At 34.9% G+C, this 27669-nt stretch overlaps 1 protein-coding gene across 6 annotated transcripts; it reads left to right on the forward strand.

Annotated features, from left to right (window-relative positions):
- Positions 1–112: 112 nt before the first annotated feature.
- LOC128995975 (uncharacterized) lies at positions 113–27386 on the forward strand. Of its 6 annotated transcripts, none has more exons than XM_054421071.1 (9): positions 113–287; positions 8899–9002; positions 19961–20127; positions 20997–21121; positions 21699–21865; positions 24225–24422; positions 24904–25090; positions 26016–26135; positions 27071–27386. In XM_054421071.1, exons 2-9 carry the CDS (start codon positions 8957–8959, stop codon positions 27195–27197), a joined length of 1137 nt encoding a protein of 378 aa, XP_054277046.1. In that variant the 5' UTR covers positions 113–287; positions 8899–8956; the 3' UTR covers positions 27198–27386. The 6 variants fall into 6 exon arrangements, with proteins under 6 accessions (XP_054277046.1, XP_054277048.1, XP_054277050.1 ...); XM_054421073.1 differs by lacking the exon at positions 113–287 and adding an exon at positions 6397–6487; XM_054421075.1 differs by lacking the exons at positions 113–287; positions 8899–9002 and adding an exon at positions 10660–10705.
- Positions 27387–27669: the final 283 nt, after the last annotated feature.

A 27669-nucleotide genomic window follows, 5' to 3' on the forward strand; every position in this document is an offset into this window, starting at 1 on the left:
AACTGGTAAAAACTCAATCTAATTGAGGTCTGCATGTAAAAAGCAACTTAGTTTTTATTGAGACCCGTCCATGATATCTGATTATTGTATTCAGAGCAGAATCAGACTTGTTTGAAGGCAACAAAAGTAGGGTAATGGTGCAACAAGTGCATTTTGTTTTTGCTATATTTAGTGAGAGGTCGTTGCACCCATTGGCAATGTTGATCCGCCATCATTGATTATTTTGTCAGTCAAAATTCTCATCTCAATCAGTCTCCACTTGACACAGTATATTGAACCCATCCCAGGTAAATGTGAATAACACTTTACTTCTTTCGTAAATGATAAGTTTTAATATATTAATTGTTTTAAAATGGTTATTTTAAATTTGTATCAAAATATTTTAAAGTTTATTTTGGTTTTTACAAAATAGAAGATTCAAAAATAATTTTTAGGTTTACCTGTGTAGAATGTTTTTATATTAGTTAGCTAGTACAGTAGCAGCATTTCCAGGAATATTTTTTTAGCAAATTTCCCTTTAAGTAGCTATTACTGTAGGTGACACGGTAAGACCTGGGCCCGGGACCGATTGACTTTTTCATTTTGATGTCCCCAGAGGCTAAAAACACTATTCCTTCAGATTTTTATGTACAGAGGGGTGCAAAAGCAAGTATACAGTACAAAGAGGCAAACAGTTTGTATATACAAGGAAGTGAGAGTTTTTGTGAAGTACAAAATTTTTAAGAGTTAATTAATTTAGGTGTCTTCTTTTCAAATAAATAGGAAAAGTTTGGTTTTCATATGAATTAATATATTTTTTCTATAAAATGTTAAATATTGTTCTATTACATTATTCTTCTAATAAATTACGTTCTATGTTTTGATATTGAAATTTGTTTAGTCTTTAGTAAGTGTTCTGAGTAGTTCGATTTCATACTTGTGGAATTTTTAGATTTTAATACATGTATATGCTCTTGGAATCTACACTGCCACTAAACAAAACAAATTTTGATAAAGAAAATAATAAAATATATTGCAACCAAAAATGGATATCAAGACAATCTTATTGATAATATGATAAAGAACAAAATTAAGAAACAAAATGAAAAAGAAGAGAAATTGAAAAAATAATACATCTGTCTTCCTCATAACTCTAATCACAGAAAACATACTATCTGTGCTTGAAATGAAATAAAGCAATAAGGAAAACCTTATCAAAAACAAATTACAAAGCAAAATACAGAACAAAATACCCCCGCCGCAGCAAACCTGCAGACTAAGCGAATTTCCATTACTGATTATATTTACACTAATATGCCTCCATAAAAATATTCACATTTATTTCAATTATCAATTATCAATTGGTGGGGACTCCACATGTGCGTCCTATTTAAATAGAATTAGTTAAACGAGTATTTAGGTTTGCTGCAACAGGGAGGGTAAAAGTGTTTTTTTTTTTTTTTTTATGTTAATAGTTTAGTAAGAAATTAAAGTATTTTCCAAATTCGATCAAATGTTCATAAACAAGCAAACTACAACAGTTGATTTATTCTTCATAAGAATAACATGGGAATTTTAAATTTACAATTTTTTGGAATTTTCTCCGTAACTATTAGGCGCACAACAACGCTTCAATATACTAAATTATTTGTTTTTTCAAGCTCTACAAAATGGTTTGAAAAGAAATTGTAAAATTTTGTGTTTTTAGGGTCAAAAATGGGAAAAACCTATTTTTACCCCATAAAACCCCATATAAAACCCCGTTCTAATAGTCCGATCATGCTGGTTCGCGAACTCGTTTGAATAAATGTAGGCTTACACGTTTATACCAAATTTCATCAAAATCGGATCATTTTTGCTCGAGTTATCGCGCTAACGGACACATATATAAATATATATATATATATATACTAGCTGACCCGGCGAACTTCGTATCGCCTAAGTTATAGGTTTCCCCTAAGACAGACCGATGGAAAGAAAGTACCGTTACGTTTAATTTTCAAGATGATCTCGTTCGCATCGCTCAATCACGTCCTGGTTGAAGTTCGTTCGCTACGCTCACTCACCTTTGGGTTGGAGCTCGTTCGCTACGCTCACTCACCTTTAGGTTGGAGCTCGTTCGCTGCGCTCACTTGCCTTCAGGTTAGTTCGTTCGCTACGCTAACTCGCCTCCAGGTTGAAGTTCGTTCGCTACGCTCACTCACCTTTGGTTTGGTGCTCGTTCGCTACGCTTTTTTTTTTTTTTTTTTTTTTTTTTAATAGAGGGCCAGGCTTACAAGTTACCATGGGATTGCATCGCAGCTAGAACAGCTTATTGTGCACCCTCGTTCACAGGTCCTCATTCTCCGTCAAATCCCAGGTCCTTGGTGAACCGTGAGAGCCTCTTGACTATGGTGACCTGTTCTTCCCTTTGGTCTCCCATCAATAGGCCAAGGGATCTCATACGCAGACCTTGTAGGGCTGGGCACCTAAATATACCTTCACAGCTTTCACAAGGTCTCTGGCTGGGGCAAGCCGTAGCGAGATTTCCCTGAAAGGACTCAGCTCCTGAACTTGCTTGACCAGCCAATCCTTTGTGGCTGCGTCAGCACAGCCTCCACCTTTCTTCCTGGAGGCCTCATTAGAGTCAGCTTTGGGGGTACCACCCTTGACCTGCTTTTTCCCAGCATCCTAGTTCCCGGAGGAACTGGCTTTACAGGCAGCAGAGTTAGGGTGCTTGGCAGCCCACACCAGCCTCCTCTCACTTCTGGATAGCACCTTTTCGCCTTTGGCTAAAGCATCCGCTATCCTCCGTCTTTGCAACTCACCCCTGGAAAGTCGATTTTCGTACGAGGGATCTCATACGCAGACCTTGTAGGGCTGGGCACATAAATATACCTTCACAGCTTTCACAAGGTCTCTGGCTGGGGCAAGCCGTAGCGAGATTTCCCTGAAAGGTCTCAGCTCCTGAACTTGCTTGACCAGCCAATCCTTTGTGGCTGCGTCAGCACAGCCTCCACCTTTCTTCCTGGAGGCTTCATTAGAGTCAGCTTTGGGGGTACCACCCTTGCTCTGCTTTTTCCCAGCATCCTAGTTCCCGGAGGAACTGGCTTTGCAGGCAGCAGAGTTAGGGTGCTTGGCAGCCCACACCAGCCTCCTCTCACTTCTGGATAGCACCTTTTCGCCTTTGGCTAAAGCATCCGCTATCCTCCATCTTTGCAACTCGCCCCTGGAAAGTCGTTTTTCGTTCCTTTCCGGTTTCTGCGAGCTTGTCGTCATCGTCAGATTTCAGTAGACCTTCCTCCTCCATTTGGGTCAGACTGTCTACATTGTTCTCACGAATACCAGGTATTTAAGTCCACCTCCCCAGTGACCCGATTAGAGAGGTAAGGGGTGTGTACGACTGGGTTACCCCTGGTTCCCAGAAGGCTCCGTTAAGACACTGAATATTAGGCCCCCAGTGCCACAAGACTCTTGGCACGGATCGCATTACACCTTAGTCTAGGGCCCCCCTCACTTGGTTCTGTAGGTGGACCAACACCCAGTGGCAGAAGGTAGCTCTCCGCAGCTAACAAGTGAGAGTTGGGGTTTAGGTTGTGGCCAATCTGCCGAACCAACCCCGCATGCGAGGTTTGGCCGGAACGGCGCGAAATTTTCTCCCACTCACTAAACCCCCATACCTTCCGCTGCGCTCACTTGCCTTCAGGTTAGCTCGTTCGCTACGCTAACTCGCCTCCAGGTTGAAGTTCGTTCGCTACGCTCACTCACCTTTTGGTTGCAAATTAGCTGTTGTCATAAATGTAAAAGAAATAATAGTGCTGCACCCTGTTGGTAATCCTTGTAACTTTAATGCTATTGAACATCATAGAACAGAACCAACTTGTTTAATTGAAACAGCTGTTAAGATTCATTAATTCCATTTCTCATAAGGTTAACATGGGAAACTCCAGAGCCACTGGGGCGGAGTCCTTTTAAGAATTTCGAAACGGGAAATAGTTTACGTCCGATTCGCATACCTACAGAATTTACACACCAAATTTCGTAACGATCGGTGAAGTCGTTCCGGAGGAGTTTGCAGACAAACACTGTGACACGAGAATTTTATATATTAGATATATATATGAATTTGAACGGATGGTGTTTTTGGCCTCTAGGGACCTCAAAACAAAAAAGTAAATTGGTCCCGGGTCCAGGTCTTACCATGAGTACTTATTCCCTATATGGGAAATTCGCTAAAACAAAGTCTTTAAATTATAAATTCAAAAGTTTTCAAAAATCAACAAATAACTGAAGAATCATCATAATGTAACAAGAGCGGCATTTTCAAAATTTCCTGTACAGATTGTAACTAGTATTATATTGGCCAAACTAGTAGAAGCTTCAAATGTAGATTCCAAGAACATATACAGGTATTTAAATCCAAAAATTCAAACTACGCAAGTATGAAATCAACACCATAGGATTAACACCATAGGCCCCATTTAATTTCGCGTTAAACGTGGTTAAACAAAAAACCCAAGTAACATGCATTTGATATGGGAAAATTAGGTTTTTTGTTAATTACACAAAAACTAAAAGAGATACGAAGTAAGTGTAAATTACAAAGTTTTTAAGAATTAAAAAAACCTATAAAATTATGTGCCACTTATGTTGCTATTTAAAAATTTTAAACAATGGGCATTTGCAAATTTTCAAAAATATTTTTTTTTAATTTTTATGATTTTTAAAACCCTTTACTTGTAGCATATCACAGTAAAACTAATTTCATAACGAGTAAGAAAATTCAACCGGAGAAGGCCTAAGTGCATAGGTATAGGAAACAAGAGTAAAAAAACCACATTGATTTTTCCAAATAAACTGGCGCCATTTTTAATCGGATAAAGATAATTAATTTCTGTTTTTGCCAAAATGTTTGTCTATTAAATACCTTTAAAATGATGTATAACATGACATATGTTTACATTTGAAAATTCCGAGATTCAAACTAGTGACCCTCAGTTTTTGGCACACCCTGTATCGGAAAAAAGTTGAAAATATCTTTACCTTATTCCTTTGGGTTGATTTAGTGGGAAATAATTTTATTTCATCCTTGTACGTTAAGCCGTTCTTCAGTAATCAATTTGAGACACCTTTCGTGGGACACCTTGTATATTTGTGTCCGTTAACACAGAAAACATACTACTATAATCCAGAATGCCAACCGCATGGTAAAAAGTGTTAAGTACTTAGAGAGAGCTTTGCCTGTCAATTCGTAGGCAGCGCCATCAGCGTTGCTATTCTCTCAAAGTACTTAACGCTTTTTACCATGCTGTTGGCATTCTGGGTTATATAGTAGTATGTTTTCTGTGCCGTTAGCGCGATAACTCGAGCAAAAATGATCTGATTTTGATGAAATTTGGTACTAACGTGTAACCTATGTTTATTCGAACGAGTTCGCAAACCAGCATAATCGGACCATAGGAACAGGGGTTTATGGGGGAAAAATGAGGTTTTCTTAATTTTGACCCTAAAAACAAAAACAATTGCGATTTCTTTCAAAACTATTTTCTAGAGCTTAAAAAAATAAATAATTTAGTATATTGAAGCACTGTTGTATACCTAAGGATCACAGAGAAAATTCCAAAAAAGTGGAATTTAATATTCCCATGTTATTCTTATGGAGAAAATGGAAACTTTTGTAGTTTACTTGTTTATGGATATATGTTGATAAAATTTGGTAAATTTATTTATTTCATCCTGTACTATTGACGTATGGTTAAAGAACACTTTTTACCTTCACCGTAAAATATGTCTTGTTTATGGAAATATATTAGTAAAAATGTAATCAGACACGTAGAAATTCGCTTAGTCTGCAGGTTTGCTGCGGCGGGGGAATTTGTAGCGTTATTGGTTACAAAGAAAATTCCAAAAATTGCAAATTTAAAATTCTCATGTTATTTTTATAGAGACTATTTTGGTCAAACTTAGCAAATGTATTAATTTTACACTAAGCTACTAATATTTTACTAAAAAACACCTAGGTAATCGTCAAACCTAATGTTATTTAAATAGATTTAATTTACAATCAATTCAGGCAAATGGAAATTCACTTAGGTTTTGCTTAGGTGGGGGTATTTCATTTAAGACCCTGAAGACCCCTTAATCTTGACTTTTAGGAAAATATTGTAATTTTCTCAGTGATTTATAGTACCAACTCATATCCACTGTAAAATGTTTTTTTTTTAGTTATCTGCATTGTTATCTTCAAACTTATTATTATGGATTTTTATCATTTTAAAAATCTTGTTAGCCAACTTGTGCATTCCAATATGGCGATTAATTTTACACGCTTATAGAGTTGAAAGAATCCATAAATCACTCTTATCTGACAGGTCAATAGGTTTGATAACAGACAATATTTTTAATAATGTTCCTCCATAAATTTAGATAACAGAAAAATAACATCATAATCAAAAGCTTCATTGCCTGCTCAACCCTTTTTGTGCTGATACCTTTCAGGATCACCATCCGAATGCTTTCACATATCCAGGTACTGTACGGATAATGTCAGTAAAACGCATGTCATTGATCAAATTAGCTTCAAGTAAAACAGAATTATGTTATTTCTGTTGATTGAAATGGTACCTATTTGGATTAATTCCAATGGAAGTTAACTTACCATTCAATGTGATAGAGTTGAATTTAATATAGTACATGCTTTTGTTAAATATTGTCTGAGAACGTTGACAGATAGTAAAAACATTGAGGTACTGCAAGTTTTAGACTTCTCATTGTACAACCTAGGCCTATCTGAATATAGGTATTAGTGTGTGCCTTATTTCCAACAAAGCTTGATTATTCAGTCTTGTATTTAAAAAAAATTGATAGTTAACTAAAACAAGGTCACAATTAATTTCCAGCCCTTAGGTCTATCATGGTATACTATTTAACTGTGGTTCAGCTCTTTCTATAAGATGGGTGTATAACTAATAGAGGTTGACATGGGGAATGACAGAAGATCCGTCATATGTCAATGGTGTGATGTCTCAGACTATGAACCACATTGTAAATGATTACCCTTTGATGGCTCTTCCTAACAGATTGTCTAGTTGACATAGTTTGAGCAAAGCATTACTTTAAGGGGGTGTAGGGATTTGGTTTTAGTTTTGTGGAGGGAGATATTGAATTGAATTGATTGATCCAAGTACATCGTACTAAAAGGACTTTCACAACTTCAATTGTCTATGGCAGTTGGCTGAAGAAGCCATACAATTTATTGGTGGCTGGAAGAAATGTGTTTTTTTAGAAATATCAGGTGTTGGATGGTGTAGCTTTAACCATAGACAAAAAGAATTAAATGTAGACCGTCAGCTGTGCTGCGGTTACCATAGGTTCTGGCGCACACCGCTGGGATCGCCACGGTAGTTACAGCGTACGCGCTACGTAAACTACAGCGGTGTGCGCCGGAACCTATGGTAACCATGGTAACCGCAGCACGGCTGACAGTCTATATTTCATTCTTTTTGTCTATGCTTTAACATAATAGACTGGATTTGCCTGTTGGCTATGGCATTGGATGTTAGGGAGTTGACAGTAATCAAGGCATCATGACAAATTTTGTCTCTACAACTGCGTACACAGTCTTCTAGAATATTTTAGAGGACTGTAAACCGTAAACTGTAGAAGACTAACAATATATATAAAGAATTTGCTGGCCCCAGTTTGATGGGTCATCGCAACTTGCAGCATTTGTTTCTATTGATTTTTTATTCATCAGTAGCACAGCGCTGTATGTCTGTGAAGAACGACTATCCTTCTTGAGATGTTATGCTCGTCTTTCCTATTGCATGATGAAAATAACACAATTCACTTCATTGTTGAATCTGTACAAGCGCTAAATAAGAAATTTGCCCCACTTTAATGCCATTTAGGTTTTCCTTTATAGTATCCTGCTGTCTCATACATGTCCTAAAGAGTGTCAGTTTCACCATGTGCTGAGTACAATGTTTAAGTTTTAGGGAAAAGGATCCATCAAGAAAACAGTCTTTCACTATATCTGCTACATACAAATACAAGTGTTGTGAAGCAAGAAACACACAGCACTACTGTCAATTTCAATGCTTATTATTGTAATATTAGCCATCCTAATGTTATTGTTTTGATACACTATACTAAAGCTATCCAGAAAGTAAAGAACGTCTTGTTCTGTTCTGACGCCGCTAGGCGCGCGCCAATCACGGACTTTGTTGTTTGAAATTGTCACACAACAAAGCGAAAGCTCCGTTATCGGGAATCGGCGGATTTCGCAAAACTTTTCATCAACATTAGCGACCATTTCCATCAGTCAAAATGCTCGGGCATCCACCCTTTGCTTCGTTATGACTCATGAGCGTCAGATCGGCCATTGTTAATCTGAATGCACAATTTTCTCAGAAATTTTAATCATTACGTTGTTTCGTTGTTTCCTTAAACTTCATACACTTTGCGATAAATGTCTATCGATTTTTACTGCCAACACAACCCGTATCACTGACCGCACCCCTTAACTGGCAGTATTTTTAATCGCAGCGCCCATCTTAAGTTGAAATTGTGAAAAAACGGGCAGCCCGAGAATGCTCCTGTTTTCACGGCTGGACGCCGACTGAGTTGCCGACTGCCGAGTGCGCAGGCACCAAAATGTACGAGATCGGCGCGCGCCTAGCGGCGTCAGAACGAAACATTCTTTACTTTCTGGATAGCCCTCGTATATATGTATCTCCACATAATACAACTGTGACTGTACCAGACAGATTTTTGTTTTTTTTTTTCACACACACAGAGTATTTCCAGACAGTTTACCAGACAGTATTTTTGAATTTTATTTGAATTGAGGGTTCAGTAGGTGTAGTTTACTAAGGTTACTCTATAGTTTCAAAATTAATTTTTAAGTAAGTTTGACTTATGATTTGTTTGTGTTTACAGCATCACCATTGCAGCTTCCACTCCCACCATTGCACCTTGCACCACTGAGCTTCAAGGCATGAGGAATCCACACAAGGCCTGGTACACACATCTCGACAAGACTGGTGAGCTACATATCTTTATCTTTACATCATTGCATTGAGACTGTGACACAAAGCTGTGTATTTTAACCTCAATATCAGTGTAAAATAAAGTGAGATTAAACAAGTACCGAAAAGGTACCGAGAAGAGTCCACTAGTCCTGTCAACTACCAAGACCTGACTGGCTAAGACAGGAGCCCTCAATCTTGGCCAGGAAGGGGCTTCAGGCATTTTGGTAATTGATCAGAATGTAGCACATGACCAATTAAGTAGGAAAGCAACTGGGCGTATTAACTCAAACATGAGTGAAAAATAAGTGGAGTGTACTTTGTAGCTTTGTTACTGACTAACACTTTCTTGTTTCATTAGTCAGGATCAATTATTGAAAGCCCAATGACCAAGGGCAGGTGGAAACAGTTTCTTTGTAATTATAAAAAATGTTAAAAACAAACATCACCAGTTCTTTCAATACGTACTGTTTAAGAGATTTTCAACATTTCAATACGTTGTTCAACTAAGTTTTTCAGGATACCTTTGGAGACCTTCTAAATTATCAGTCTATTGTGAAATATAGTATGTAGTGATAATAAAATGGTTTGGTTATTTGGGTTATACCAACCCAGCCCAGCTTTGAGCCTTAGGGATTGCGATTGATTTAATTAATTATTCCTATTTCTATGATGTTTTGCCACCATTTCATGAACATACACATCTAAGTTCTTATATAACAAGAATCATTCAGTGAGCACACTCAGGAAGGATATGAAGAAGTAACAAAATGTCTAATTTGGGATGCAAATATAATTACAAAGAATTTACCAACTCAGCACAAATTATTATAGTTGAGTTTCCTGATCCTATATTTAACTATTGAAACTTGCTATCGACCATGTGGTTTAGATCCTGAGTTGAACTATTTTTAGGATAATTATTATTTACAGTAAAACCTCACTAAATCCACAATTTGTAGTTTCGTTTAGGTTGTCGAAACGTGTACCTATTGTATTTTACCAATGTGATGAAAAATTTCCGCAATAAACCTTTAATCAACATTAACATCACCGACAATGTACTTCAAATAAAGGTTGTCAAGTTTGGGGGTTGTTGAGTTAACCAGAATATTGAAATTTTTAATGGCGGGTTTAAAAAAAATTAATTAATACATAACAGACAAATTTTTACCTACAAACTTATTACTTAGATGAGTATTTTTACTTATTAAATAAGCAATAAATGCTGAATATTTAACAATAAAAACTTGAAAAGTCGAACACAATTAAGACAAAGTCAGCTCGACGTGCTCCCAGTCAGCTGTCGAGTTACCAATTAAGTTAGTGAGGTTCTTCTATACCTCCATTTAGATAAAGCTAGCTAATTATATTAACTGAGTTCTTATATTTAATACTATTTATAGATTGAACACCCAAATATTAATAGGCAGGTCTTATTTTATAAAATTAATCATAACAATAAATATTTACATTTTTTTCACAATCTCTTTAGTAATGAACATCAACTATCATGTTCAAAACAAATCATTAAAATTAGCCAACAATAACAAACTAGGTGTATGAGAACAGATTGAGAAGATTATCAATAATTATGAAGTTCCCAACTCTGTGAAACTAAACCATTGCCAGCTGGCAGCTACCAAGACTCAGTCAGTCTGTCTGTCTGGGAAAGAAGCAAAGCATGTGCAAAATGTCAGCTGGTTTCGGTACTCTAGGTTAGTTGTTTAGTAGGTTTAGTGGTGCCCTATTGTAACTATGTGCTCAGATTTTAACCAATTCATGTATCCAGAGCTAAAACTATTCTGTACAGGTTTGTGTTTCATGTGTTTCTTTGTTTGGAGTGATTATTTTTAGAAATTACAGGAAGTATTTTTACCTTCACTTTCCCAGACTGTTTACCAGCATTCCGAGCTGTGTTGAATAGCGAGAATGATAACTCAATTATCTACTGTTTACAATTCTCAATGAATAAGTCTGAAAAATATATTTTAAACTTTTGAAAACAATGTACAGTACCTATTCATGTTTAATGAGGGCTTGATGTAAATAGATAACTTAGTCTACTTTATTGTATGATTAACATGAGTATCCTTAACATTTATTTTTTTCTTATAACTGTCCCTAAAAGTGTTTTTTGAAGTACACTCACGATAAAAATGCCACTGGCGTCAACAACCAGTAAAAAAGTGTTAAACTAAGCTTAAATTTGAATAAAAATAGCAATATTCAAGTAAACAGAAATACTAGAACAGCACCATTACCATAAAATATTGCTGTAAATTATCTTTAGTCAACGACAAGTTTAGTATGTTAAGTCTAGTTTATTTACATACAACTTCATTAGGTCCATGAACAATACATTTCAAAAAGTTTCTAATGTGTTTTGTGTTTTAAAACATTTAAACTCGATATTTTCAAAAGTATTTTAGTTTATAGAATGAAGATTTCCCAATTGATGATTTGATCATCTTGTTATATTGAAAAGCTTATATTTTTTTTTATAAAATAATAATATTTTTACCTATAACGAGTATCATATTGGCCATGAACTGATCACATTGAAATTAATTATTTCTACCTTAATATTATTAGGTACTAATTTATTAAGAAAACTATAAAATTGAACAAAATATAGTTGTCACTTTCAAATATCAATAATTTAGTTTGGATATTTATAAATATAAATTGTAAAAAAAGAAACTGCCACTTCTCTTTGTGACTGTATACTCAAACAGTCTATCTAGACAGGTTTTATCTGTTGACGAAGTCTTGTCATACAATGATGTCATCGTAACCTTCAGTAGGTAACTAAAGACTGAGACATGAATGTTTGTATAATCTGTTGTATACCTTCTCAATGCCTAGAACATGTATGAATGGTATGATATACATTTTTAGTTTAATTTATTTAAAAATACAGTTTTGTTATATATTTAGCCTATATACAAAGACATTTCTGATAGAGAATGGTCCGAGTAAGTTTGAACCCACCCCAAAAATTAATGTTTATTTTTATAGTGATTGAACCCAAACAAACACACAAACTTTCCCATTTATATTATAGTATGATCCTACTAATATTATAAATGAGAAAGTTTGGATGTATGGATGGATGTATGTATGTTTGTGACAAGTAAACGCGAAAAACGCTGGTCGGATTGGGCTGAAATTCGGTATGATGATAGCTCACATTCCCGATTAACATATAGACGCATTCTTATCTCAAAAGTCCTTTCGGGCTCCGCCCCAGTGGCTCTGGAGTTTCCCATGTTAACCGTACATTTAAAAGGAATAAAAGAATTTTGTCAGCTGTTTCAACTATCCAAGTTGGTTCTATGATATTGAATAGCATTAAAAAGTTACAAGGTTTACCAACAGGGTGCAGTAGGCTACTATTATTTTTTAACATTTATGACAACATCTATTATAGCCTATAAAGGCCAAAAAGGTTAAGTTTTGTTATTAAAAGGCTTATGTGTAACTATTTTATCAACCGATGTAAAGATCAAAATGTTTCTATTTCGTGTTCTCTTCCCGTTAAGTACGGGTACAACAGCTAGTATTAAATATTTCAGATACACTAGGCTGAATTCAAATAATTTAATATTGTTAGTTTTAAATTCTCTTTATAACTACCTAAATTAAAACTGGTTTTCTTTTCTGTTATATTGAGTTTAAAGTTGGAAATTATTTATACAGGTTTTATCTAAGTAATTGACTTAAATACTTTAATACTTTCTTATGAAATGGCAACCATACGGATGTAAGTATTTTATAATAGCCAAGTTATGAATGGAGATGAGTGGCGCAATCCTGTAGTCTTGTTAGAGACTAGGGCCAAAATTGTCTTTAGACACAGCTCTTAATCAATAGCCCATACAGCCAATGGCAACTAATGGACCTACAGTTTATAGTGGATTCCTAACCACATTTTTGCCTTGTAATTAACGAATAGCGAATAGGTCTTGTTGTCATTTTAATTTAGATTCTACAGCTACACTCTAGTTCAAGTCATCTGATGTTTTTCTCTTATTTAGTGTACATTTTACAATTTCAGCCTTACTCATTGGTGTAAGTAGCAGTGAAAAGCAATAGTTTACAAATGGACTGTTTCCTTTTAAAATTTAACAAATCAAACAAGAGTAAAAATTGCTTAACATCAAAACATACTATACATAATAGACTGAAACATGCCTTTTTAAAACTCTCTTCAGCTTATAAACGAGGAAGAGGAAATCTGTAAGGGAGTATATAGATGAGTTTACCCTATGTAAGTCGTTACTTATGAACATTGCATTATGGCAATTTAGGAGATAAGAGGTTTGCTCGGTGACACATTTATGTCATCTCATGTCTCGTGTAGGTAGTGCGTGTACTTTAGCTCCGGCAGTAGTTTAGTGTCTCATTGGTCCGCCAGAAGGAACTTCTGTGTTCACCAAGATGAACTACTCTTTTGGTAAAGTGTTTAAAAACAGTTACATTATAATTACTATTGACCACTGAAAATTAATCTATATATGGACCAGATGCAGCCAATTTTTTTATTCAAATAGAATCAAATTGAATGAATCTCGCCTGTGCTGCTTTCAACGTTTTCCCCCTTAGTTATTAAAAATGTTGTAGTTTAACGATATTTTTAAATTTAAAAAATCCATTGTAGGTATTGTATTGAAGAATTTAAAGTAATCATTTACTTTTTGTAGAAAAGTTTACTTAAACATTTTTCATTGATAAAATTTATCTCTCTCATTTGAATATGGTTAACAAATATTCAATTTAGTACTGTTCAATTATAGTTGATGAACATGTAAAACAACAAAACCAACACAACTAAAATGTCCAGGTTGTCGTGTAGTTTTAGTCGTTTAATAGTTATACAATAATTGTAAAAAAGTTGCCCACTCAGTTTAGCTTGGTTAAAAGTTTACACTTGAGATGGAATCAGTTGTCTGTGGAGATCATCTGTTGTCACTTAATTCAACTAAGTTTATTTTTTATTCTAAAACAGACTATGGTTTAACACAAGAATGGGATGTCTTCTTCCAGCCATTCTTAAAGCTATACTGGAAATTCTGTTGTGCAAATCCAAACATTTTTGATGTCATTGATTCATATTATTTTAGTTACAGTATTAAAATTTACTGATTGCTAGAGGGATAAAAAATACTAATACATAAGTTATGTTTTACTATGTATTACAGTATAAATTTATATTTATGTTTGGTTTAGCGAGGTTCTAAGAGGTTTATGGAGTTATATAAAATGTGTTTAACTAGTTTAAAAGACTTAATCTCATTAAACAATTTGAACAATTAAAGTGATAAAGAAGTAGGAGGCGGAGTCAAGGTTGGAGTGCTCCTTTTGTCATTTGAACCATAGGAGAAATATAACTTCCGTAACATTTAATATACTTTATTATTTATTATAGTTTAGTAATTACTCATTATTGTATTACCATCTCATTAAGAACACATGTTCTTGCTAATCACCTGACTATTATGTTATCAGCTGTTGAACAATGTAAATCACACTCAATGGAAATGTTACAATTTTTTAGATTTCTAAGAATTATTTCCTTATCAAAATAATTATATAGATAAACTTATTTTATCATCACAAATCACAAAATTATAATTTTATATTGTATATCACCGATAGACATTAAACATTAAACCCATAGTAAAAAATTTAAATGACCACAATGACTATAAAATTAAACACCCATGAGTTCTTAAGGATGAAATATTGAACACGTGGGTAAAGGTAGCCAAATTTACACTTTAAAACTCACTTTGTGAATACAACTAAAAAATAACGGCTTAAAGCTGTAGTGGTCATGTGTTGAACTGGGAGTTAGGTTTAGGCTTGACCAGTGTCTTTTGTGCAGACGATTGTCAGGTCTGATCAAATGCCAAACAGTCTACAGCATTGTCTCTGGGGCCAGGATACAACAACATAAATTGAGGGTTTGACATTTCACAACAGCACATTTGTCCGGTGTGCAAGTCATGAGGAGAGTTCTCTTAGGCCCGGTTCACACAAGCGACTTATCTAGCCGACTAGGCTGTGACTAGGTAAGCCCGACTGGGTAGCGGACCACAGGATCAAATCGAGCCGTTCACACAAGTGTAGGGCGACAACAAGCTAGCCGCGTTCGAACTTGGTGTCCCAAAACATAGTCGGGTCCCGCTTCCCAGTCACTCATGGCAGCTACCCAGTCACCCGCTCTAGCGGCGTAGCAGTACACGTAGCTTTATGGGAGCGTTCACACGAGCGATCGGGTAGTCGCGCTGCAGCTCTCATTCTTCCCTATGTTCTCACTGTGCACCAGTGATGGATCCAAGTGGTTTTGATATCAATATTTTCACCTAGTCTGTGGACATGTCGCTCGTGTGAACCGGTGTATCCTGTGGTTCGCTACCACAGCTTACCTACGGCTTACCTAGTCACAGCCTAGTCAGCTAGATATAAGTCGCTCGTGTGAACAGGGCCTTACTGTAGTAGAGTTTAATGGTACAGGCCCTGGCCCACCACCAAAACATACAACCACAACATAAAATAAATAGAAGATGACTCAGGTGGAATTTGATGATAAATACTTTATTGCCGTGACATTGACATTGTATCGACAGTACAATAAATTAATTTTCAACTTAGGTTTGGTATTAAATTAAACTCTTTATAATATAATTTTTAAATTTTGATGCATTTTTCATTCAATTCTTGAATAGAATAGATCGTATCTTCATTAAGGATTTGATTTAATTTTTTTTGTATTCTTTTAATTTTAAGTTTTGAATATTAGTTTGTCATTTCTTAAATAGTTTTCTTCCATTGTAATAGAGTTGTTTTTCATAAAACTTTGTTTTATGGAAAGTAGAAGAAAATATATTTGTAATTTTCTCAAATCGTAATTCTTCTCACATAATTCATAATTTTTCTAGAATTTCTTAAAATTGTTCTTTAAAAATAGTAATGTTTTGTAAATATATATTGAGTAAAAGGTCATAAACTGGTAATTTTTAAATAATTTTTTACAAGATTTTGGCGTGGTTTCAATTTAAAAATAATTCTTAATGTAGACTTTTGTAATTAAAATTTTGTTAGTTTTGATTAAGTTGAGCTCCATTTAGATATTGCATAACTAATGTTGGAAATTAACAAATGATAAATAGTAAGTAATGCCTCTTCACTACAGAACATAGACAATCTTCTTAGTATAAAAATAATTTGGGAATGTTTTTTTACTTAAATATAAAAGATAAAAGATTCTTTGCAATTTCCCCTCAAAACGGCATTTTGCTACTTTTTCGTTATCCTTCATGTGTTCCTGTGTTGAATTTACTCAAAACTTAAACTAAATTTAATTTAAGAAACTTAATTTAAAATATAGTAATTTTTATTTACATGTTCATCATGAAAAATTGTGATTACAAGTTTAATAAGTCACTGAAAACAGCTGATTGAAAAGGTTTAGAATCAATGATTTCAGCTTACTTTTTTAAAAGTATCAAATATTTTAAAATAACTTATAGGTATGACAAAAATTTGCATTTTATTAAAACATTGGAAGTAGAGGTGGACACTTAAGATAATAGGACAAATAGTAATAATAAGCTATTTAATAAGTAATAATTATTTACTAGTGAACCTGTGCGGCTCAATGCCCCGCAAAATAACATATGAATTAAAAAAAAAATTCATCGTGTTATATATTGACTCGACGTCGAAAATTAAATACGGTAGGCTAATAATAAAGTCTTAGAAGGGAAGCAGTCCAGCTATTTTCTAGCTATATGTGTATTATAAATAATAATGTGTATAACGTGTATTGTAAATTAATAAGGGTTCAAGTTCACGTATGTTACAGGGTAGTTATTTTTAAAAACACATTTAACAAAACATTTAATCGTATCAAACCAATATACCTATGTAGCATATTTTGAGGGTCATAAAATGCTGCTAGAAGGAAACACTTTTAAAAACAAACACTAAAAACCAAAATGTTCATCTTCGAAATCAAAATATATCCCCACTCACTTGTTCCAGTTAGGACTTTACATTCTATTAAGTTGTTAACCGTTCTGATCACATGAAGCCTTGTGCCATTAATGATACCCTTTTTTGTATTCCTCATCAATAAAACCACTGCCCCCTTTTATTAGTCTAATCTGTGTCTTGGCAATCCACTGACATCTATATTTAAAAACTCAGTTGGATTTTCTAGATGGGTGTCTCCGCCTTCCTGTTTTTGAGGACCAACTCTTCTTTCTCTTGGCATACTGACAATTAATCACCTAACTTGTCAAGTTCATGTAGTAATTCATTAATACTGTTAGTTTATAAATAACATTAGATAAAAGTTACTTGCCTTGGTGCTTTCATAACTGCAAACTCAAAATACACCCACAAGTAAAAAAGAATCAAGTTACAGTATTGTTAAAAAAAAAAAACTATGTTTGTGTAACAACATTATCCACATGAAGTAGATGATTTGTTTGATTTGTCGATCAGCTGTTTAGTTTCAAATGAATTAATAATGTCAAAGATTTGTGATTTAAAATACATAAATTATTATAGTACTGTAAAGTTTTCTTAATCATGATAACTTATTCTCAACAAAATTTTACTATTCCCAGCATTAAAATAAAGTAGTAAGATCCATTATGAGTAAACTTTAAGGTACACAATCCTTGATTGAAATGTAGTATACATTAACAGTCATAATACATAGCAATTATTATGTAGTAGACTTTGACTATTTTCAAGCAACAAACATATGTTTCTGTAAATAAAAATTATCTCCCCATGTTATCCTTATGGAAAAATACGAAACTTTAAAGGGCCCCAGGGCCTTATTCTCTAATTATTTCCCTAAAAAGAAAGTTTCCTGCACAACTTCACGTTACGCTCTTTCCAATGAGACCAAAAACATGTCAATCGGTTCAGTAGTTTCGGAAAAGTAATTGTCACAAAAATCCTGCTTGCCTATTAAATAAGTACTAGAGGTCGTCCAGTGGTCGAAACTCGACCATAAATATGTACATAAATATGTAATTTAATTATTTTCAAAGCAATTAACCATCACTTAATTTGAAGGCAATAATTAAATAACAATTTATTCATTGGTTGATTTGGATAATATTTTCTAATGATTAGCTAATGACTAAGTGATTTTATTAAAGTAGATTAAGTATGTCAAATTCCAAGAATATATTATGCCAGTTTGTTTGTTTTGATTTGACACGAATGAACACAAAATCGTATTAAAAAGGTCCATCTTCAAAGGTATTCCACCACAGCTTAACCACTTCTAGCTAAAAAAATCCAATTGTACATTACATACTTCTCTATTTTTCACCCCACTCTGTAAATAAAACATGTGATTGGAATTTGTTTTGATTTTCTGTTTATATTTCGTTGTTATTTCGTCACCATCATGGCAACCCATAAAGCCCATGTTAATTTTTTGTTAATTTCAAATTCATTTTTTGTGCTTATCTTTGAGCCTATTTTAATTTATAATGGGATTCTGCACACCTACAGGAAAATATCTTTCTAACAGTATGCATAGATTTTCCCTACGACGCACACGAGCTGAGAAAAAAGGTTTTAAAGAAACATGCTTGCCTATTAATATATAGATAGATAGATTAAGTAATAATTTCTCAAGTGGTCTATTACCCTGGTACCAGATTATTGAGAATCCCCTATTAAAATAGCAACGCCATCTACACTGTTCAAACAAACGAATGAAATAACTATCCCGCTGATTGTGTCTTCCTTTCAACAGCAAGTATTCCAAAATAATATAGTGCTTTGGACATACGATAATTTTTTTAACGTTGTCTGAACTGTTAGAATGAGCGAGTGCAAAAAGACTGATCCTGTCTTCCTATTAACGGCGACCAGCTGTAACGTCCTTTATGATGGTGACAAAAGTAATAGTATTATTTCACCTATTACTGAAAAGCTAAGGAACTTTCCTGACTATTATTGCAAAGTAATGGTATTTCCTGTACAATACGTCGACATCGTACTGTACGTTTGGGGTCAGGGATGGGGTGTTGTAAGTAAATACACTGGTTACATTTTAAATAATGCTCAGAGGGCCGCAAGGGGTATGATGTTGACGGGTCTAATACATGGTGTGGACTGACTTGAGGAGAGGGGATTTAGGCTGCGTACGGACCGGAAAGGTGGTGTGATGGTGGCGTGATATGACGTCATGACGGGAAATAGCCATGAGCTGCTTTATTGGAAATAATATGGTACATTTCCCATCTCTAATTGGGAGGAAATTATAGAGTTCAAATAGCAAATAAAAAGGTTTTTAGAATACATTCTCTCAATTTACCTTTTGAAAATTATTAATTATATGAAAACCATTTTTAGACTGAGGTATTTTGTCATCAAAGACAAATTTCTAAAGGTAGTTGTGATGTAGTGACTAAAAATATCCATAGCACTTGAAACTGATAACAGCTAATTGTGATTTTATCAAGCTTACATTAGGTTTGTGCAGTGAGTCAGTAACTGTGTTGCAAATTGATTTTCTTGTTGAAAAATATGTTTTTGCCTAAATCAATCAATAGTTTAGAGTGTAACCAACATTCTTTGGATACTGTGAGTAAGGCAACAGTGTTGTGCTGTAGGGTGTTGTTTTGTTTGAATAAATAAAACAAGTCAGGGGCAGACTTTTAAGTCATGATGTTTCATGGTAAGATATAAAGTTTTTCTGTTCTGATGGATAAAATGGCAAGTTGTTTTTAATTTGCTTTTAGATGGCCTAGGTAATTAAATTCAGCTTATCTAACACACGTACATAACTACACAGACCATACAATGAATTTTACAATATAACCTTCATATTCAGTTTAAAATGTGAGCATAGGTGACATAGTTGCCTCAAAAGCTCACTATACATAGTTTAAAATATATACTCTTCTCTAACAACTGTACCGGTTTAGGTGAGAAAAGGTTCTCCAAGCCGGAGATGGAGGCGCTACAGTTTGATCCTCGTAGGAAGACACTCTCTCTGGTCAAGACAGATCTGCCAGCCATCATTGAGAAACAGGAGGTGATAGTGAAGGTTGTCTACGCTGGAGTGTGTGGAACAGACCTACACATACTGGATGTAAGTAAGCAATGGTTAACAATTACTCATCAATTCAATAGTCAAGGTTTATTTTGACACAATGTGAAAACAGGTGAAATAGTTACCCTCAATTAAAAGCAATAAACTGCAACTACAAATTAAAACATGGGAAGGAACCATGAAAACCTTAATGTGGGAGGAATCATTAAATCATTAATTTTATTATAAACTTTGGAGAACAATTTTTAACCTTCATTTTTTAATTTCATAGGTTTTTATTGACTTGATACCATTTATTGCGTATTGACATTTCTCTTACTATTAATTATTATTATTATTAAGTATTATTACCAATTGAGATGGACCATCGGAATGAGTTTCAGGGGAAAAATTCTATGAGGGGAGCTAGTTGAAAATCATTTTGATGTCTCAATTGTGGTTAAAGTGATAATTCAAAAATATAAATTTGTTTATAAAAGTTCTGTTTAAAAAATCTAAGTTGGTTTTATTGTATGGCAAGTGTTTTCAATTCTGTGAATTGAATATATGAATGGAATATATCAAAATATAATATTCCAGGTTTTACCTTTTTTTATTATCAGGATAATATTTTGAGTTTTAATAATGGTTTTGACATTTAAAAAGTTGCCTCTGAACTCCAGTCCATACCACATGTTCATCACATAATATAAGGTAAAAAACATTCTTGTACTCAGGTCTGTAACATGCTACAGTAAAGTCATCTGACTTGAATTGTGTTATTGATGAGACAAATCAGTGATGAGGAAATAGTTAAGGAAATTATACAAAAAACGCATTTTCAATTAATTATCTAGAGAAACTTGCTTGGATAGCAGCCAAATAATCAGATTGATTATAACTCAATTGACATACAGTATTTTTTTCAGGGTACGTTTCTATGTCGAGATCGCCCGTTTATCCCAGGTCATGAGTTCTGCGGAGTTGCCAGCTCTATAGGCTCAGAGGTGAAGCATATCAAACGAGGCGATCGTGTGGTTGTCAATCCCAACAGGTAAAGTTTATCTTCAATATCATTTAAAAACATAATTTAGCCATTCCTTGTCTTTTCAACCAAAATACACCTGCCACATCAAACTTGCAGACTGAGCGAATTTCAATTAATCAGATTGGATTTATACTCAAATATTTCTATAAAAAAATATTTATTCCCTATTTAAATAACATGAGTACTTAGGTTTGCTGCTACGGGGAAGTTTAAATTGTTTTTATGACCAAATGTTAATAGTTTGCCAAATTTTACTAACATACATCCATAAGCAAGCAAACTACAGCAGTTTTCTTTTTCTCTATAAGAATAACAAAAAAATCTTAAACGTACTACTTTTATAAAAATTTTATCCGTAACGTTCAATTTGACAAAAATCCCTATTGTTCTTTGCGATGAGACTGATTGTCAGGTATGAACCGGCTAAAATATTAGTGGATGAGTAAAAAACACGTTGCTGGTGTCAGATTTGAGTCATTGAATCTTGAAGGAGACCTAAATTTTCCTTCGTCAATTCCTACAAATTTATTGTCAATTCATGCAATTTTGAAACTTAATTACTATACAATGTATATTATTGCAGCGGTTGTGGCGTTTGTTCGTATTGCACGGCAGGCCAGTACCATCAGTGTCCCTCCGGCAGTCTCAACACCACCATCGGGATATTCAACAATGGCGGCTGGGCACAATACTGCAAGGTGCCTGCGTCACAGGTGCATCGTATCCCTGACTGTATGACCTTCCAGCAAGGTAAGGGCAAATAATGTAGTTTAAAACATGTTTAATTTTTGTATCAGAATTTATATTTTCAGAGTATACAAATTGTATTACTGATTGTGATAGGATGCTACTGGGCGTATTTAAACCGAAATGTGAGAGAAGGATGAGTGGAGAATGGAGTGTGATGGTCTGTCTAGTTTTGGTACTGATTAAGAACGCAGCTTGTTTTTGACCATTATCAGTTAATACAAAGTTCAATGATCATAAGAACAGCTGGTTGCAGTTTTGAACCGTCAAAAAGCTACTGTTTTTTCTCAGGATTAAACCAGCAAAGTCCTGCTTGCTATGAGAGCACTATAACTATTCAATCATTATAAGACCAGTAAGATTCAAAGTACTGTAATTTGGTTTATTTCAAAAATCTAACGTGGCTGCATGTGTTGGTTCAGGAATCTACTTTTTAATATTGTTTCCAGTGATTACTTGGTAAACCAATGCTAGTGCAAACTATATTGTGATTCTTAAGACTGGACTTGACTAAAGTTGACATTTTCTGGCAAATTTGCTTTGTTGTGTAACATTTTCAACCACTATTGCTTTCTTTCTATCTTGGACACTGAAATCCTAGGCTTGCCTTGCCCTAACAGTTTTCTAATACTCCTAAAAAAGGGAAAAAGGTCAGAAGGTAGCTTTTTAATGGTTTGAATCTAGACTCACCTGATCTTGATGAATAAATGACTTTTAATAAATGACCCTGACTTAAGCAACTGATGATCTAAGTCACTAACAAAGCTATCATCTCATTCATTTATTGCTCATCCTTCAGGCTGGGTTCTCACGAGCAACTCATCTAGATGACTGACATTGACTAGTATTCCTCGCGCCCCGGCGACACACTAGTTCACATGAGCGACGAATCCACCAACTAGATCGCAAGTGTGATGTAAATAAATGTGCATCGATAAAACGATTTTTCGATACGTTAATGTTTTGCTATCAATATATGATGTTTTTGCATTGATCATAGGTGACCAATGTTTTTGTTACAATGTTGTTTTGTTTTAAACAATTATTTTAAATTTTTCATTACTAAATTTGCAGTACAATAATGAAATTCAGGTAACAAACCATCAATTAAACTATTAAAAAAGTTTGGTTCAAAAAACATTATTGTCAAGAGAATATTAAGTAATTAAAAATTATTTTTAGAAACATCTCAGCCGTTTATCAACAGATATTTTGTATATTCATATTGTTGGACTTGTAATACAACTTACCTAAAAGTTGTATGCAATTTTTTTTTTTTTAAGAGGTTGGCGGCCTCTTTTAGCCTTGCATTTGCCTGTCCACATAGACTACAGATCTGTGCGTGGAACGTATCCAGCAAAGCAAGGGGTGAGCCGGTACAGCACAAAGGTGAACTGTACTGATAAAAGTTAGTGGCAGTGACCAGGATCCGAACCCACGACACTACTGCCTTGAGCCCGAAGTCCGCGACGCTACCGACTGAGCCACCGACTCACATTGATTTTTGCTCACATTGCCGACTCACATACAAATTTAGAACATTGCTAATTTTCTTTCAATCAATAACGCTATGAAATGGAAGCCAAACAAAATATTAAATTGAAACCACAAGAAAATCATTTATTACTATAACCATGATAATTGTTTCTATATCACTTCCGTATTTGTACCAGTCTATACGTGCCACAGTTTTGCCGAAATCTAGTTATTTTGATTTCTTTATCATTATGTCTTATTAATTTTATCATGATGTTCCGAAAGAAAGTGCTCCAAAGACACAGTTGTTTTCTCACTGATTTGATGAAAATATCAATATCAAAACAACTTGAATCCATCACTGGCGCACAATGAAAACATATGTATAAGCATTGACTATATAACACACTGCGAGCTGCAGCGCGATGACCGACCACCCGTGTGAACGCCCCCATATAACCATGCTATAACCATGCTGCATGTGCACATTAAGCTATGTGTACTGTTACGCCGCTAGAGTTATTGACTAGCTAGCCGTGACAGTTGCGATACTTGGCTGGGAAGCAGAGCCTGGCGATGGTTTGCAATGCCAAGCTTGATCGCGGCTCGATTGCCGTCGCCGTACGCTCGTGGTCCTGTGGTGCGCTTCCTAGTCCTGCTTACCTAGTCACAGCCTAGTCAGCTAAATATGTCGCTCGTCTGAACTGTGTGTCACTTGTATTTGCCTGAAACACAATCTGATATGACAGGATGTAATTAATGTAACACATAGAAATCTGAAATTTAACCAAGCACAGCTCAATGATTTAGCTTAAATATGTATTCATTGCTACATTCTAAGTCAATGAGTTATACATGTATCTCTAACCATTGTGTAATACCGTAGCTGTCCTGTGCGAGCCCTTGTCTTGTGTGTGTCATGGGTGGGATCGCATAGGTCCTCTGCCCATTGGCTCTACAGTGCTGATCTCTGGAGCAGGCATTGTCGGCAACCTTTGGTCGAGTCTGTTGCATCACTCAGGACATCGCAAAGTCATCGTGTCCGAACCTCTCTCTGCCAGACGCAATCTCAATGAGCAGCTCAGTAAGTGATATGGTCACCCTTTCATAAGAAAGTATTAAAGTATTACAATTGTATATACAATCAACTATATCCAAGACTTTTTGCATTGATTCTAGATTTAACATAAATGTATTCATACTGTCTTTGTCATCAAATTCAATATTCAAAACTGAACCCAGCTGTTCTTGATCATGGGGCTTTTAATAAATAGTTTCAGCTAAAGACCCAGTTGAATTTAGTGTCAGAGCTGTACAGGCCATCTCAGTCTACAACACTCACCCTACAGCTTAAAATGTTTGGACAACTTATGTTGCTGTCTTAGTGTTCAAAGGATTGTGTAATCTAGGCTATTATATTTGTTAGTATAAATGGCAGTTTCTTTAGTCAGGACCATTTACTTAAACTCCAGTCAAAGTAACATACTGCTAGAAAAATATATTACAATAAATCAAACATTTCCTTTTTTGTAAGTTAAAAAAAAAACTCAATCAATTTTGTTCAGACACAGGGTACAAGTGTATCAGCCCAGAGGAACTGAAAGTGCTAAAGACAGCCAACCCGCAGTGGGGTGTAGATGTGTGTGTGGACTGTAGCGGCAACGGACAAGCCATACAGGACGGTCTGTCAGTGCTGCGGCCTGGTGGCAAACTGTGCATCTTCGGAGTGGCTGCTCCTGACTCTGTCATCAGGTTAGATGTGCAACAATTAATATTCTGATCTCTATTGTTGGGAATTTAATGATAGTAGAGTAATTTTTAATCTTTCCAACAGTACCTACTAAAACATCAACACATCAAGTTCAATATTCAAAACCTAGATGTGTCTTCTGGGGGGTCGTGATGGTTTTGGTCTATTAGCAAACAGAGTAATTATTGTAAGGATGAGTTATCTTTATAATAAAACTGTTTCTTAATAAATTGAACTGTAAAATACTTCATTCAAGTAGAAGCATTGACTTTTAGAAACCAGGATGGACTTTGAAAAAGATCACTGAAAAGTGAAAAATTAATGTTGAACCTTTTGAGCTCCTAAGTCTGACATATTGGGAATATAAGTAACATAACTAAACTTCCACTTACAAAACGCCTGAAAGATATAACTAATATGCGTTGTAGACTGGAAGTCAAGTTACCAATTTACATCTAGGTTTATGGTTTGGTGATGCTAGTACGGTAGGCAGTTAATTCTGAACAAAGACCAATTGGTCTAAGAGACAGCTTAGAAAGGAACATGGTTAGAAGAGAAGCCATAGTTTGAGGGTTAAAATCCCGTTTCAGTCAGGTCTGGTGTCCAACATATGAGAAGTTCACCTGTATGTGGGTGAGAGCTCGGTTAGGGAGGCCAACCTAAAATAAAGGGTGGAAGTTGAAAAGATTAGTGGATTCTTTGTAAATTGCACCTCAAACCAGGCATTTTGCTACCTTGCTTATATACTGAGTGTGTGTGATCACCAAAATCCTGTGCAAAAACTATTTGGATTTTTGAGTTTAAATTATATTGCCACTGAATAATCTACGAAGTTCAACTGCTAAATGAGCTGACACCAAATACCACTGTACTTTCCTATTAGTAAATACTACTATTAAGCACTCTGACGAGATATATTTGTTGCAGTATGTCTCCGTTTGACATATTCAGGAAGGAGTTGACCATCGTAGGTGTGCTCATCAACCAATTCAGTTTCCCCCAGGCCCTGAGCCTGATAGAAGCCATGGGCTCCAGGTATGTGGACGAGTACGTATGCTTTGCTTCTCTCACTTACTAACATTTAGCCGATCCTCCACAATCAATTTTGTGAGTCAGTAAGACTGTTCTTTTGGATTTATATTTTATAACAAGAACTAACATAACAGGGTTTGGCTTATGTTTGATGTTTTTCAAATGGGCAGTTGTAAATTGTTTTGGTGTCTTGTTAAATAATTATGGCTAAGGTTTTAATTCATAAAAGATTCAAGGTTTTTTTATCAAGATTGTTGTTTGCAGGATATAAATTGACGGAAGCGTTAAGATTTTCAACTCTCTAAATATTATTATAATATATTCTCTAAATAATAATTTACAGGATCGTCTGGGTTTTGAAAATGCCATAATTCTAAGGATCCTTTTTTTTTAATTTTAAAAATGGTTACGGCATTTGAGCAGTTGCCCCAGAACTCTATTCCATACAACATGTTTGACACAAACAAGTCATAATAAACAATCATCCTTGTCTTGAGGTCAGTAACATGCTGCAGGACAGACACCTGGAAACAGACTGTGAAAGGGACCTTTGTTGGAAACAGAATATTTATGATATCAATACTGTATTAGTAAGGTTAAATTAATTGGATTTGACTAGTGAAAATGCCTTGTTGTACTATTCTTTTCACCTGTACCAGTGTTGTACTCGTGGAGTTATTTTCATTTGCTGTAAAAACTTGTCAAGAGGAAGACATTGATTAAAAATAAACCTACGAAGTGGTAACTGAAGATGCAAGATTTTGGGTGAATCACGTCTATTAAGATTTAAACAATACTCTATTAACATTTTGTCCAAATTTAATGGAGTATATTTAATTTTAAAGCCATACTAATCTCATTATCCAACCACTAACATTTTGTTTTGCTTATTAATCCTTCAAAATGAAAGCTAAATGAAAATTAACTGCAAATCACCATCTATGTTACAGGTACCTCGACTACGACGTTCTCGGCATCAAGGTGTTCCCTCTGGAACAACACCAAGAGGCTATCCTAGCGCTCCGGAAGGGAACCATAGCTAAGGCGGTGTTCAAACTGTCCTCAGGCCCGGACTGAACTTGTCTCCAGCAGATACTGAACAATGACCTGCTCCAGTGGTGCAAGATTTCACCCCAAGGATTACCAAATATTAGATGGTTGTATCGTCAAGTTTTCCCAATAAACTCTTAATCGATGGGCATCGTGTACATAAAGTGCTTGTATAGATTTGTATGAACAATTAAAGGAACTTTTTCAAAAAAAGAATTTTGTATCAAATTATTTTACGTGTCCAAACATATTTAGTACACAAACTAACTAGACACGGAGGATTATAGATATAAGTTACTGATATATGATTTACTAAAAGCAACTTTTAGTCCATTGTTGACGAGTGCCTGATTTATATCTGGATGTGTGTGTTTTTTTAACCCTCCAAGTGTCCATAGTTTAGGCCTTAATGTCCACCTATTTTTGGCGCATTTGCAAGGTTTTATTAAAACCGATCTGAGAAGCTTAAAACAATTTTAATTCTACTGTTCTATATACC

This window comes from Macrosteles quadrilineatus, unplaced genomic scaffold (genome assembly GCF_028750875.1).
Source record: "Macrosteles quadrilineatus isolate MER2022 unplaced genomic scaffold, UCM_ALF_1.0 Scaffold_5__1_contigs__length_97177068, whole genome shotgun sequence".
Classification (NCBI taxonomy): domain Eukaryota; kingdom Metazoa; phylum Arthropoda; class Insecta; order Hemiptera; family Cicadellidae; genus Macrosteles; species Macrosteles quadrilineatus.

Excerpts from the sequence above, each read along its gene's own strand:
- LOC128995975 (XM_054421070.1), top strand. The coding sequence starts at position 10,746 with ATGTGCTCAGATTTTAACCAATTCATGTATCCAGAGCTAAAACTATTC. Across the intron at positions 10,801-19,960 it reads GCTAAAACTATTCTGTACAG|GTGAGAAAAGGTTCTCCAAG; the intron begins GTTTGTGTTTCA and ends GTACCGGTTTAG. Across the intron at positions 26,136-27,070 it reads GGCTCCAGGTATGTGGACGA|GTACCTCGACTACGACGTTC; the intron begins GTACGTATGCTT and ends TCTATGTTACAG.